Source organism: Malania oleifera, chromosome 9 (assembly GCF_029873635.1).
Source record: "Malania oleifera isolate guangnan ecotype guangnan chromosome 9, ASM2987363v1, whole genome shotgun sequence".
NCBI classification, from domain to species: domain Eukaryota; kingdom Viridiplantae; phylum Streptophyta; class Magnoliopsida; order Santalales; family Ximeniaceae; genus Malania; species Malania oleifera.
In genome coordinates this window covers 77,578,812-77,593,134 of record NC_080425.1, presented here as the reverse complement: position 1 = coordinate 77,593,134, position 14,323 = coordinate 77,578,812, and the positions used below count along the sequence as shown (strand labels likewise).

The 14,323-nt window shown below is 34.5% G+C and overlaps 1 protein-coding gene across 1 annotated transcript; it reads left to right on the top strand.

The window, feature by feature from the left end:
- The first annotated feature begins 11,573 nt into the window (after positions 1-11,573).
- Positions 11,574-12,786, top strand: LOC131164891 (protein P21-like). The gene has a single exon (XM_058122425.1). The coding sequence runs from the start codon at positions 11,774-11,776 to the stop codon at positions 12,497-12,499; it is 726 nt and encodes a 241-aa protein (XP_057978408.1). The 5' UTR covers positions 11,574-11,773; the 3' UTR covers positions 12,500-12,786.
- Positions 12,787-14,323: the final 1,537 nt, after the last annotated feature.

Genomic DNA, 14,323 nt, shown 5'->3' with positions numbered 1-14,323 from the left:
GTCTTGTGGCTCCGGGACTCATGTGGACCCCACATAGTATTGTGGGCCCCACATATGATACCTATATTATTATTATCTTATTATGTATTTCGACAAATTATGTCTGTCAAAACACTATTTTATGTATATATACTTATTTACGTGTACAAATAGTGTCTATCCTGTTTATCCTATGAAATTCCATTTTGACCAGGCCGACCTCCAGGGAGCGACTGAGCCGCAATGGTCTCTGAGCACTCGCTAAGACAAGGTCTTTCTTAGGCATCAAACATGGAATCAAGGATCCTACAGAAAAACACTTCTGTATTGATATTAACTTAATGACTATTTTTATTATTTTATTATTATTGTATTTTAATCATATATATATTTTTGGGTCTCACACTCTCTCTCTCTCTCTCTCTCTCTCTCTCTCTCTCTCTCTCTCTCTCTCTCTCTCTCTCTACGACTCTCTCTCCCTTCTCTCTTCATTTTTGGCCCTACTAGTCGCTGGATCGACGATCCGAGCCTACCACGATGCTCCTGGTGGAATTCCCTACAAGTTTACCGGAGCGGATCGTCAAGAAAACGAAGTTGGATTTCATCCCAAATTCTGGGTATGGTCTTTTATTGAGTTTTTGACTTCCTGACAGTTATAGAAAATGATGTAGACTAGAAAATACTGATGTTTTGTTTTGGGGGATTGTGTTTTTAGGATGTTGGGTTAGTAATCCTGCGTGTATACAGCTAGATTTTTATAGGAGCTTTTCAAAACTGAGGTAAGGGAAATATGCTATGCTAGGAATTCTAATAGAGTTAATAGAGATTTTATAAGCATATTTTTATGTTAGTTTATTATACAGTTTTTATAGAAAATAAGCATAAATGTTTGTGTGGCCTAAGTAGACTTTCATGTGAAGAATGAATTTATACAGTTGTTATGAAACATCATACTATACTAAATACAAAGATATAGATAGTATATACATTTGATATGGTTTTCCAGCATATGAGATTATACAGAGATAGATTTATATTCACAGAGAAATGTACATGCATATACAGTTTTATATGAATAGTTCATGAAACGGTTATATACATATATCCAAATACATGTATACAGATGCTCAGATAAGTATTTTATATTACAGTTTATTACAGAATGGTATATACATATATACAGTGTTATAACATGCCATGTTTTTCCTATTACCATAACATATAGAACACAGACAGAGTATATATACAGAATATACAGATAGATATACAGAGGTAGCATCAAGATGCTACAGATACAGTGTTTACAGTACAGAAAGACAAAGTTATGGTAATTTTGGAAATACGATGAAAATAGTAAAAGAGTATATATATATATATATATATATATATATATATATATATATATATATATATATATATATATATATGTATATAGTATCAGATCCCTGAGGAAAGTTACACAGACAGATACAGATTACAGAGCACGGTACCGTTGCTAGATACAGATAGAGTGCAACCACATAGCTCAGATAGTATGTGGGTACCGTCAACCATGCTCGGAGAGTATGCAACTCCCCAGTACACTGGGTTAAGGGGGCCGGTTTGACGAGGTAGTAGCCAGTCCCGAGCTTAGGAGAGGATGCAGTTTGGCCGGGCTGAGGTAGTGTAGAGTATGATGACCTATCTAGAGAGCCGACCAGATAGAGTTCTGCCTACGGGCCGCACAACCCCGTCATGAGGGGTTAAATCATGACGTACAGAGTCTCAGTGATAAAAGCACAGTGTTATATATATATATATATATATATATATATGTTTACAATTTTACAGTATAGTATGATATAATCAGTATGATAAGTAGAAAAATACAGATGATACAGTGTACTTTAAATTGAGAAGGAAAGATATGTTTGAAAGATATGATTTACAGATTGTTTATTGCATTACAAAACAGTTATTATTTTAAAAGCATACTTAACTTAGTTGCCACACACTAGTGATAGCATAATTCCACTTACTGAGCGTCGACTCACCCCTTTATTCTAACATTTTCAGGTGAACCAGATAGGTAAGCAGATCAGGCTCGCGGATAGAGAGAGTGTTTGGTCACCCTGGTTATAGGGTGAGTTTTTGGCAAAATTGTGTATGTTTTTGGGATAGATGATACTGGAGTGGCATTTTTGTATGGTTTGTATATTTTAGAATCTGGTATTGTATAGTTTATGTATAAATGGTTTCATGATATATGTTTCCGCTGCGTAGGTATGTTTACTGTATATATATATATATATATATATATATATATATATATATATATATATATAATAAAAAAAATGATAAAATTTTGAGGTCGTTATAGTATGTGTGTTTTATATTTGATGAATAAGGTATCAAGTACGCTGACGTCACTAAAGTAGCACTCCGAGCCCAGTCGTTGTCGTTACACATGTGATTGGTTCAAATTCGTCACTAAAGCACTTGTATTAGTGACGGATCTAATAACCGTCACTAATGGTATGCTTTTTAGTGATGGTTATTAAAACGTCACTAATAATTAAGTATTAGTAACAATTGTAAAACCGTCTTTAATATTTGGCATTTAGTGACAATTTTGGCCCCATAATGTTGTTTCTGTAGTGTTGATTTCTAAACCGTCACTAATACCTCATCTTCCCATTATTAGTAACGGTTTTGCAAACCGTCACTAATGCTTTGAAAAAATTAATTTTTTTTAAAAAAATTCTTGTAAAAACCTATAATTACATTTTAGCATACATAAAATGAAACCAGAATTACTAAAATATTCATAAATTATTAAAATTTTAAATACAAAATGGTCAAAATTAAAATACATACAAGGACAAATTCAAATTAAAATATACAAATTAATTCTATTGAGTTAACAAGAAATACAGGAAAAGTCAAAACTTGCACGCATTCAACCCGACTATAGTGTCTGGTATCGTCGTAGTGTTCTGACAGCCGCAAACCCTACAAAATAATAATTTCATAAGAAATTAGTTAGCTAGTATACAATGTTTGAATATATATGTACATACTATATTAATGGATGATTTTGTGTTTTTGTGTTTCTAATCAAGAACAATCCATATTTAATCATAAAACTTTAAGACCCGGATACGATGTTCAGGGTTTTCGAAAGAACCTCAATATTCAAAAAGCAAAGCATGTGATGCAAATGGGTTCTTTATGCTCTATTTCTAAGAATGGTGCTCAGCTCCTCTGTATATGTTCTTATGCATGCGTTTTCAATTTAGGATGAAGATCAATCTTCATTTAACAATCACTCATCCTTTCAATAACAATATAACCATGCATCATATTATAAATATTTAGAACTTGATTTTTTAGCTTAGATTATTTTGGAAAAAAATTTAACAAAATTTCGGTAGCATACCGTCTATAAATAGAACATTTCCCAAATCTGTAAATTAAAGAGAGTATACGAGATAGCCTAATAGTTTTCTATAGCATACAAAATATAAATCACGACATCAGCCATGCATGTGACATTCCAAATAAGGCATGCAATCCAGTTGCTCAAATAATAGTTTATACAAAATATAAACCATCCATAAAAGAAATTTAATCATTCAATCGGTTTGCAAAAATGAGACACAAATTTTCACCTACTTATTTGAGTGGTCATCCAAGAACACGTCTGAACTCTGCAAGAACTTATAGGGTAGACAGGTACAAGATTTTTCTCTCTTCCAATGCAAGTCACTTGTGCAGTCGCTTCTGATGATCTGCAAACTCCACGAATAAATCCCTTAGCTCTTTAGCTATCCTGTATTCTGTAGTTCTTGAGTGACAGAGCTTTAATTCTTTGCTAATTATAGCATTTGTGCTCTGTAATTCTTGCTGCAAGATGATAATCATAAAATCAATTATGCAATTCCACAACAGAGCTCTAATAGTAGCACAAAATCTCACTTTTATAGTTGATGATATTTTCTAAAAAAATATCAAAAATAAAAATGAAAGTACGTGCCAAGGACTTCGGTTTCAGGTTCCCAATTAATGGTTCAAACAATCCATGCCTTGGTATCTTTTCTGTTATCATCCACGGCCTGCAAAAAATGAACAAAATAATGAAAGCTAATTGACAAGGGAACTATAAGTTCTAATGATAGAAATTACTCCAAATTCGATATAAAATTAGAAGAAAAAGCAGACACTACACAATCAACAATAATAATGCATTAAATTGATACCTTCCTGTTGAAGATGTTATAATGTGATTTGGATTCTCTGAAAATTCCCATAATTTCTCCAGGTTCTGTTTAGAATCCAACATAATGATTCCCCTCGTGTATGTCTTTGAAGACAAGTTTCAGAAAATGCTGACTTGTGTTGATTTGGTAGTTTACTTTTGTATGAATTCAACAACTATTCTTGGGGACAAGTCTTTCTCCAAATTGTCAATTAACATGAAATGGTCAAAGTTGGTGATTCTATTCATAAGTGAGGTTTCCCCTCCCATATCTAAATCTTGCCCTATAAATTGAGACAAAATTGACTTATTCTTGACATTTGAACTATAAATATCCTTATGGTAGGCAGCACTTCCAACACTAGAATCACCGCCTTCTTTTGAATATGAAGCAGACCCTAGTAGGGCAGTAGGCTAGTTCTCCATTGTTAAATTGTGTCTAAGCAAAATATGTTCAACTCTGAATAGAGTAAAGTACATTAGTTCATAAACTGAAAAAAGAAGTCAACCTCATACCTTACAGAACAATACAGAGTTAATTTGTAGTTTCATTTTGACCAATAAACCCCCTTTACAAGACTATACAAAAAAGAACATCTACTATTTTATATTCACTAGATGTGCTGAAATATAAAAACATTCACAAAAGCAATTAATCAAAGTAAGATATTAATTGATTGTATTATTATCACAAATTTCGAGACCCCATTACTCCCTACTCAGTTTTAAGCATATTCTCATCACTTTTGATGAGACCACTAGTGACCTTTTAATTGTCCACATTCCATCAACCAATGTTGTTTTAGTGTATTTTGGATCCTTTAGTTCAACTTACTAACATTGTATAGCAAGGGGAACATATTGTACATTTATTTTAAGGTGCTACTAATACAAAATTTATATATATGACAATAATAATAATCATAGTACATATTTTGGGCACCTTGAACCTCCTCCCTCCTTTCTTTGCCTGTGTGCATGGGTGGGTTGCTCATGAAGATGACTATATTTTTGCAGGGTCATTAAGAGGCTATCTTTGTAGCAATTGACAGATGAAAACAATTCCTGATATTATCCATGAAGCAAAATCGGATATATATATTAGGCGATATATTGACAAACATTGCTAGCGTGGTTGACACCATAGATGAGAATCTGGATGAGTTGAATATAAAATAGAACGAGCAACCCATGTCCCTTTAAGTAGAATGCTTGAAGAGAAAAACGGTCACTAGTAGTATGAAATTATCCGCTAACTTCACCTTTATAAGTCGATTGAAGATCCCCCAAAGGGGTGGATTATTAGTGTCAATTTTACAAACCGTCACTAATATAGTAGATTATTAGTGATGGTTTTTTTTTTTTTAAACCGTCCCTAATAATGCATGATAATGAAAGAACAATCTGTGCTTGATTGGTTGAGTTTAGACAACGAGTTAGGGTCTTTCGTTAGGTGCTTGGGGTGCTTGTGAGCTAGTTGGAATAGGTTGTGTACCGAAGTATCTGCCACATCGGGTGGCTATGCAATTCGGAATTGATCAATAACTTCTGGGCAAGGTTGTCCTCTTGCCTGTACCGCAAAGATCATTCTAAGCAGGGGTTTCCATTGGAAGATTTTTATTTTCAAAGATTCTGAAGTTTCTTTCTTTTCATATTTTTTCCCATGCAATTGCACATGGAGAACCTAATCTTTTTAGCATCATCTCTTGTCTTTGAAATGCTCCAAATTGAGAGTAACTCTCTAAAATTCTTTGGCATGACCCAACAAAGTTTCATAAATTATAGCAAAGAATAACAAATTTTTCTATTGAATTCAAAGTCTAACAGTGTGCGGTCCACTGATTCTTTGCCATTTTTATAAAGTGAATTGACTAAGACTCATCCTCTCTTTTGCAAATTATCACCTATTAAAATTTTGTTCCTAGAAGCAAGCCATGTAAAACTAGAGATTTTGGATGTGTGATTGGATTCAAAAAAAAAGATTGTAATGGACTTCATTTTGTTTCCCATATCTATTTACCAATATATAGCTAGTTGTCAAGGCTGTTGACTTGAATATTCCTTCATCTGAAAGTAACAAAAAAAAAATGTCTTTTGCTAAGTTATGAACCTAGATATTATAAACCAAGTTCAAGAGGGTTAAAGCATATTCATATTTAGCTCCTCTAAGCCTTATGTGAAAAATAACGTTTCAATATGACTTATTGTCATTGAATGAAAGGATGCTATTGGCATTTTTTTCTTAATAAACCAACAAATAAATTTGGAACTCAAAAACATGCTTTAAAAGGCAATGTTATTCAATAGGAGTTTGTAATCAACTAATCATCAATGGATCAAATTGAATGAATTGATTGGAAGAAAAGCTAGTTGGGCCCAAGATCGTTTATTTGGTATTAGAGTCACCTTGAGGATACTATCATGTAAGTAGATCTTACATAGGAGTGTAAGCCACCTTATTTGGGATTAGGTGAGAGGACATGCCATGTAGAAACCTGGAGAATTTATAGCAATTAAATGACAAGAGAAAGAAAGAAAAGGGGAATTATAAAGGGGACTTACAGGGTCTCGTTGACGAACGCAACCCATCGACAAGATTCCTCCGTAGGTTCATCGACGTGGACACGTGTCTTGTCGACGAGAACATACCGAGAGGCTATTTCTAGGGTCTGAAACTTGTCGACGAGGATTAAGTGCTCGTCGATGAATCGGCTTCTAGTACTCGTTGACGAGGTATCATGGATCGTCGACGAGGTCACGTGGACAACACTTATATAGCCCCAAAACGGACTTTCAGCGAGAAAATTTCATTTTATCAGTTTTTTTCTCTCTCTAGATGGTTTCTCTCACTTCTCTCTAGGTTTCTGGCTCCGTCTCTCCTCGGTTTGACGGTCAGAAGCTACCATGGTGATCCTAGGGAGATTCTCTACAATCTAACCAGAGCAAAAATTTGATTTGAGTAGTTTGGGAACCATCCCAAAACCAGGATAAGAAGATTATTTGAGTATATTTAGTATTACCAGGTTTATTTGAGCATAGATTTTGTATTATATGAGAATATACTAGAGTTTTGTGAAGTAAAATTAGGGTGTTATATTTTCAGGAATAGGGTGTTTTGGGACCTTGCAGGCATGGGTTGAAGACCTCAGTGGGTAATATTTCAGGAACCCAGATAAAATGATAAATGGTTTATAGTCTAAAAATTGTACTTATGTGGATTTGGGGAGAATATGTATGTGATAATTATCTTAGTGAATTCAGTTGTTTGATTGGGAAATTATACGCGTGTTATCTCAGGATGTTAAAATTATGAACACCGCATGTGTGAGATTGTAAATAGCATTTAGTGCTCAAATAGTCAGGCAAGAGAAATATGTTATGTCAGTTAAATTAGTAATATTATTTGTAACGACCTGATTGATTTTTTTTTCCTTTTATATATATATACTGTGAAATTTCACTGCCCTTATACCTTTTAATATAAATCAAACTCTCATCATGGTTTAGATAGAATCCATGGAATCTGAGACACAACAACAACCTAAGCAACGAGAAACTGAATTCATAAAACTATAACCATGTATATATAATACCAGAGTGTCAGCATTATTTTCCAAAATATACATACATGAATGTTCCCAAAAATACCCTCAACTGAAACTAGGGCTATACAAAAATAACTTCCCAAAATACTCACCCTACGAATAGGGCAGTACTATAGCCCTCTCTATCTGTGAGCCTGATCTGCTCGCCTAGTTGGATCACCAAAAAAATGTTAAATTACTGGGATGAGACAATACTCAGTGAAACGAAATATGCTATTACTAGTGTGTGGCAAATGAGTTACATATTTGTAATAATATGATTTATAAATATCATAGATAACCAAATCTGAAAGAAACATGTATAAATAACATACAGTATAACTTATACTTATGTTACTTAATATAACTGTCTTTATAAATTTGCTATTCATAATACTTATAATATTCAAAGATACATCTAATGTTTCTGTAAATCTATATATACTTATAATAACTGAGAAAACTTCCCTGGATGGATAACTATATGTCATGATTTAACCCCTCATGACAAGGTTGTGCGGCCTATAGGCGGGATCTATCACTGGCTGACCTACTAAGATAAATCACTATACTCCAAAAGTTAGATCAGTCTCCTCAATCCTAACTGACGGGGATCTTGTCCACTACATAGGCACGATCGACTGTTATAAATTCACATACTATCTAAGTTATGTGGTTGCACTCTGAACTGTAAATAGCTACAGTATCGTACTCTGTAAACTGATATGTAATGGTCCATCAGGGTTTGATACTATATAATACATTTCTATATAAAATCTATCTATTTTACCATGATTGTGTATTAACTGTATTAACTATGACACTATAATAAACTGTATTTCTGTATCAACTGTATTTCTGTATGTCATAGTTCTATAAAACTGTATAATAATGGTACTATGAAAAACTATAAAAACATCTTCCAGCCTGTAAATATTGTAAAACATGATCCTGAAAATACTATAAAACATCTTTTCATATATATATATATATATATATATATATAGTGTAAAATATGATTCTGTAAGTACTGTGTAGCCGTAACTTTGTAGTGAAACTGTAAAATCTGTTTATCATGATACTGTAGAAACTAAACAATCATAATTCTGTAAGAAGCTGCGTAAAATTCTGTACTATATCAATATTCTCATATCACACAAACTAAAATTCATTAAACAAAATTTATAAAACTGGATAATTTCCGGCTCTGAAAACCCATGAACATATACTATATTTTACTAGTAAAAATATCTATTTAAACTAGCATAGCATATTTTTCTTACCTGATTACTAGAAAGCTCCTTGTATGACTGGTGTTATACCCACAGTGTTCCCCATTAAATACCCTGAAAACAACATCTCACTGAACAAAATTTCAGTATTTCTTCGAGATCTACATTTTCTACAATTGTAAGAAAACCAAATTCCAAATGAAACCCTTACTTTGAATTTGTGATGAAATTCAAATTAACCCCGTCAACTATCCACTCCGGTAGATTTGAAGAGAACTTCCTCAGGAGTGTCGTGGCGGCTTCGGATCGTCGATCCGGTGAAAAATGGACCCAGAATCTTAGAGAGAAGAGGGGAAAACTGAAGAGGAGAGAGAGAGAGTGTGGGTTTTTTGTTGAATTATATGCGTGAAATCCAAGTTTAGAACTATTTATACATTAGACTTCGTTGACGAGACACGTCACTTTGTTGACGAGGCCACGAAGGAAGTTCGTCAACGAATGCTTACTCCTCGTCAACGAAATTTAGAAACTAAAATATAGTCTCTCAGTATTTTCTCGTTGACGAGACACGTCCTTGTTGATGAGCCCCTTATGTGCGTTCGTCGATGAATCCACTGTGTTCGTCGACGAGACCCCATTAAATTCTTTCTTTAATTCCTCTTTCCTCTCCTCCCTCTGTTATTAAATTATGATAATTATTTGGGTCTTTGCATTATCCCTAGGTTTATGTGTTTCGAGAAAGTATAGATTTCAGTATAGAGACTCTTTATTTAGTTGTGTGGCATGAGTTAGTATTAGATCATTATAGTATATTTATAACTTTCAGATATCATGATTTACAACATATTAGTAGAAAATATTATTATACAAAATTTATATGAATTTTAGAATATCATGGTGTACGGTATATATATGTATGTAAAAATATCTACAGATAGATAGATATTTTCAGATTTTGTAGAATCACATTTTTATGGAATATATTTAGAAAAATAAATAATACAACATTTTCAGTATACCATGATTTACAAATTTCAGAACCATAACATTTTAGATATTTAGTATTTAAATCTTAAGATATTTAGTATTCATATTATATAGCACATTCAGATAAGTTATTTCATGTTATGATTATTTCAGTTATATGAGAATAATGATAAAACAGTAATATAGAAATATCAGTTACATATTTATATATAGTATTAGACCTTGATGGAGCAAATCAGTTTCAGAGCACGGTACCGTAACTATTTTCAATTCAGAGTGCAACCACATAACTCAGATAGTATGTAGATTTTCAATAGTTGATCGTGCCTATGTTGTGGACAGGCTCCCCATCAGTTAGGGTTGAAAGGTCGATCTGACTTTCGGAGTTCAGTTGACTTATCCTAGTCGGCCAGCTAGTGATAGGTCCTGCTTGCGGGCCGCACAACCCTGTCATAAAGGGTTAAATCAAGACTTTCAGTTATCCATCTAGGGAAGTTTTCTCAGTCATTATATATATCCAAATCTACAGAAACCGTAAACATACCTATAAATATTATAAGTATTATGAATAGAATATTTAGAAAAACAATTTATGTTATGCAACATAAGTATGAGCTATACTGTGTATTATTTATACGCATTTTCTCAGACTCAGTTATTTGCAATACTTCTAAATCAGATTTTACAATTATGTAAACTCATCTGCCATACACTGGTAATAACATATTTCGTTTTACTGAGAGTTGTCTCATCCCAGTATTCCATTATTTTTCAGATGAACCAGATAGGCAAGCAGATCAGACTAGCAGGTAGAGGGGACTACAATACTGCCTTGTTTGGAGGGTAAGTATTTTGAGAAATAACTTTTTAAGTAGTCCCTAGATCCAGGTGAGGACATTTTGGGGATGGTTAAGTATGTATATTTTGGAGAGATAGTGACTCTCTGATATTGTATATATTTGGTATGGATATTTGCTTTTTGCTTTCTGCTGTCCGCTGTATAGGTAGTTTATGGTTATATAGGTTCCACGGTCTTTACCTGGTCCGTGATGATGTTATAATTTATATTAGAAGGTATCAGAACGGAGAAATTTTACAATTTATATATATGGAAAAAAAATGACATGAAAATCATGTCGTTATATGCCATGATCCCATATTGATAGTTTAAACTCTAATTGTGTAAGGTCTTTTATAAAATATATTTGTGAGTCCAGTGAGTTAAAGTGACCAATATATCTCATCAGAGTTAAGTTTAAGATCATTACATTTGACATCAAAGTACTCATGTTCCATAAATATTTTTTCCTAAAATTTTATATAAATATGTCATATTGAAAATCATTTATCAAACTCTGCACGATCATGGTGTCCAGGAAACTTCCAGCCACCTCCTGGTCTCACAAGTCACAAGCTCTCAAGTACCTTAAGCAACCGCTGTCCACTCGGAAAAACAAGAGCCTGTGCTTATCCACATATTTTAATTTCTTGACCTATCTCCATAAAGACACTTTAAAATTGCTGGTCACCATCAACATCAAAGACCAAAGACCATTCTCGAATAGCCGACTCCCCCTTTCTCAAAACCATCACCCCACGCATGCTTGCTTTTACGTACATACCCACAACACCACAACTACACATGCATCCATCATCCCGCCTTTCCCCTATATAAACCCCCACATCTCCAATTCATTAATATTCACAAAATATACCGACGTGACTGTGTACAAATTTATTTCAATTTGTCCATCATGGGCTTCTTCCCTGCAATCTCCTTGTCCCTCTTCTTCTTCTTCTTCTCCTCCGCCCACGCAGCGACCTTCGAAATCCGCAACCAATGCCCCTACACCGTCTGGGCCGCCGCCTCACCCGGGGGCGGCCGCCGCCTCGACCGCGGCCAAACCTGGACCCTAACCGTCCCCGCCGGCACCTCCATGGCCCGCATCTGGGGCCGCACCAACTGCAACTTCGACGCCGCCGGCCGCGGCCGCTGCCAGACCGGCGACTGCGGCGGCGTCCTCGCTTGCAACGCGTGGGGCCAGCCACCGAACACCCTCGCCGAGTACGCGCTCAACCAGTTCGGCAACCTCGACTTCTTCGACATCTCCCTGGTGGACGGCTTCAACATCCCGATGGAGTTTAGCCCTGCGTCGCCTGCGTCGGGAAAATGCCGGCCGATATCGTGCACGGCAGACATAAACGGGCAGTGTCCGAGCCCGCTGAGGGCTCCGGGCGGGTGCAACAACCCGTGCACGGTGTTTAAGACGGCGGAGTACTGCTGCAACAATGTGAAGTGCGGGCCGACGGAGTTTTCGAGGTTCTTCAAGCAGAGGTGCGGAGATGCGTACAGCTACCCTCAGGATGATCCCACCAGCACCTTTACTTGCCCCGGTGGGACTAATTATCGCGTCGTATTTTGCCCTAGAGGGTCGTCTTCTAGTTTTCCATTGAAGATGTATGGGAGTGCGTACAGATGATGCAGAATGATGGATTTATACACATGCGCGTACTCACGTGAGGCACGTAGTGTTATAAGTTATGAGATATGCTTTATGTCGAGGGGGTCTTTGGATGGACTTGTGTGCGAGAGCTAGCTAGCTCATGGAATAAGTGTTGCGATGGAATAGATATAAATATGGTTTATGTTAATTTTTATGTTATGTATTTGGTAAAGCATACCAGGTATGATTAATCATCTCATACCACTTTAATTGGTAAGGGTGACTTATTATTTTGGTAACTCTGAACTCATGAGTTTGATTTTTGCTTAAAATGGTCGGTGAAATACTGAGAGTGCGTCAATGGACAGTCGTATCATAATATCCAAAGTGGCACGATAATGATTAAAGTGTCAAATTATCAAAAAATAAATAAATAATAATAAAATCCTAATTTATCTTTCCTCTCTCTTAACAAATTTTTTATTTTAGAAATTTTGTAGATAAAAATTTGTTGTGTGCAGATTTCTAATGGGTCTTTGTCATTTAACAAATTCATTCGAGAGATAAACTATCACCTTTATGGATACCAGTCGAATATTAATGCTTCAAAATAATAGAAATTTTTTGAATTTGCATTATTACACCCCCTAGGATACTCATTTGAATTTTGAAAGATTTACACAAGCAACATATTTGAAAATTATTATGGTTTTACATGCTCACAGTACACCAAATAAAAGTACTCGATCCCAAGGTCATAGCGATTTTCAATTTTTCATCTAGACCCAACCAACCTTATCTTTTTGAATTAAAAAGCTATGAATGCATTTTAGTGATCACGTATAATTATAATTCCACGCATTTTAGTGATCACGTAATAATTATAGTTCAGATATGTGTATGTGTGTGACATTATACTAATAAAATTCTTCATTCTTTGTAACATATGATACACATTTTTAGACGAATATTAAGGAATAATTTATTAAAAAAATAAGGGAATTAAGTAATATTAGTTCAAGTATGTGAATTCATCAATTGAGAAAACACCAACTAAATATAAAATTAATTAGTGTGCTTCTGTGATAAAAAAAATAATTAAAACTATTATGCTCACTAAAAAATTGATAGACGCCCCCAGTGGCACAACATCATTTGTACCAATAAAAATAAGTAATTAGTCCATAATCAATAATTATACCAAGAAGGGAGCTAAAAGTGATGGTATAACCCTAATAAAAGGACCCTTATGTTTCCTCATTGTTTAAGGAGATATGACCCCAATGACATTTCGATAAATCATTGGTATAGAAAAGGGAACAAAGTGATAGATGCCTTAACTCGACAAGGTGCTATGAGGAGGAATAATTTATTTACAAATAGTAGTTAACTCCCTAAAATTATCAATAGTTTGTATAAACTACTGAAGAAGATGAGTACGACTTATATGAGGTATATTTAGTTGATTTCCTATTGGTTTTGGTTTATGTTTTATGTTGTTTATCTTTTGTTTGTTTTGTTGCGTGAGATTAGTTTTGTAGGTCCTTGTTTTGTTTTGTTTTGTTTGGACTTCTAACTCTGTTTTTGACTGGATGCTGGTGTTATTTTTTGGGAGACCTTTAAAGTTTAGTCTTTTGTTTCTTTCATTGATTGTCTTGTAGTCATGGTATTCCTCCGTCAAAAGTGAGAGTTTATCAATAAATAAATAGAAGTGCCGCCCTTCTTTAAAAAAAAAAAATGACCCCAATGGCATTAAGGAGAGGAATGAAAGGTGTAAACCCAAGGACATTAGTTAAGGAACAAAATAAATTCCTTGATAAAGGTATATTCTCATTAATCGAATAAAAAATTATATAAGGA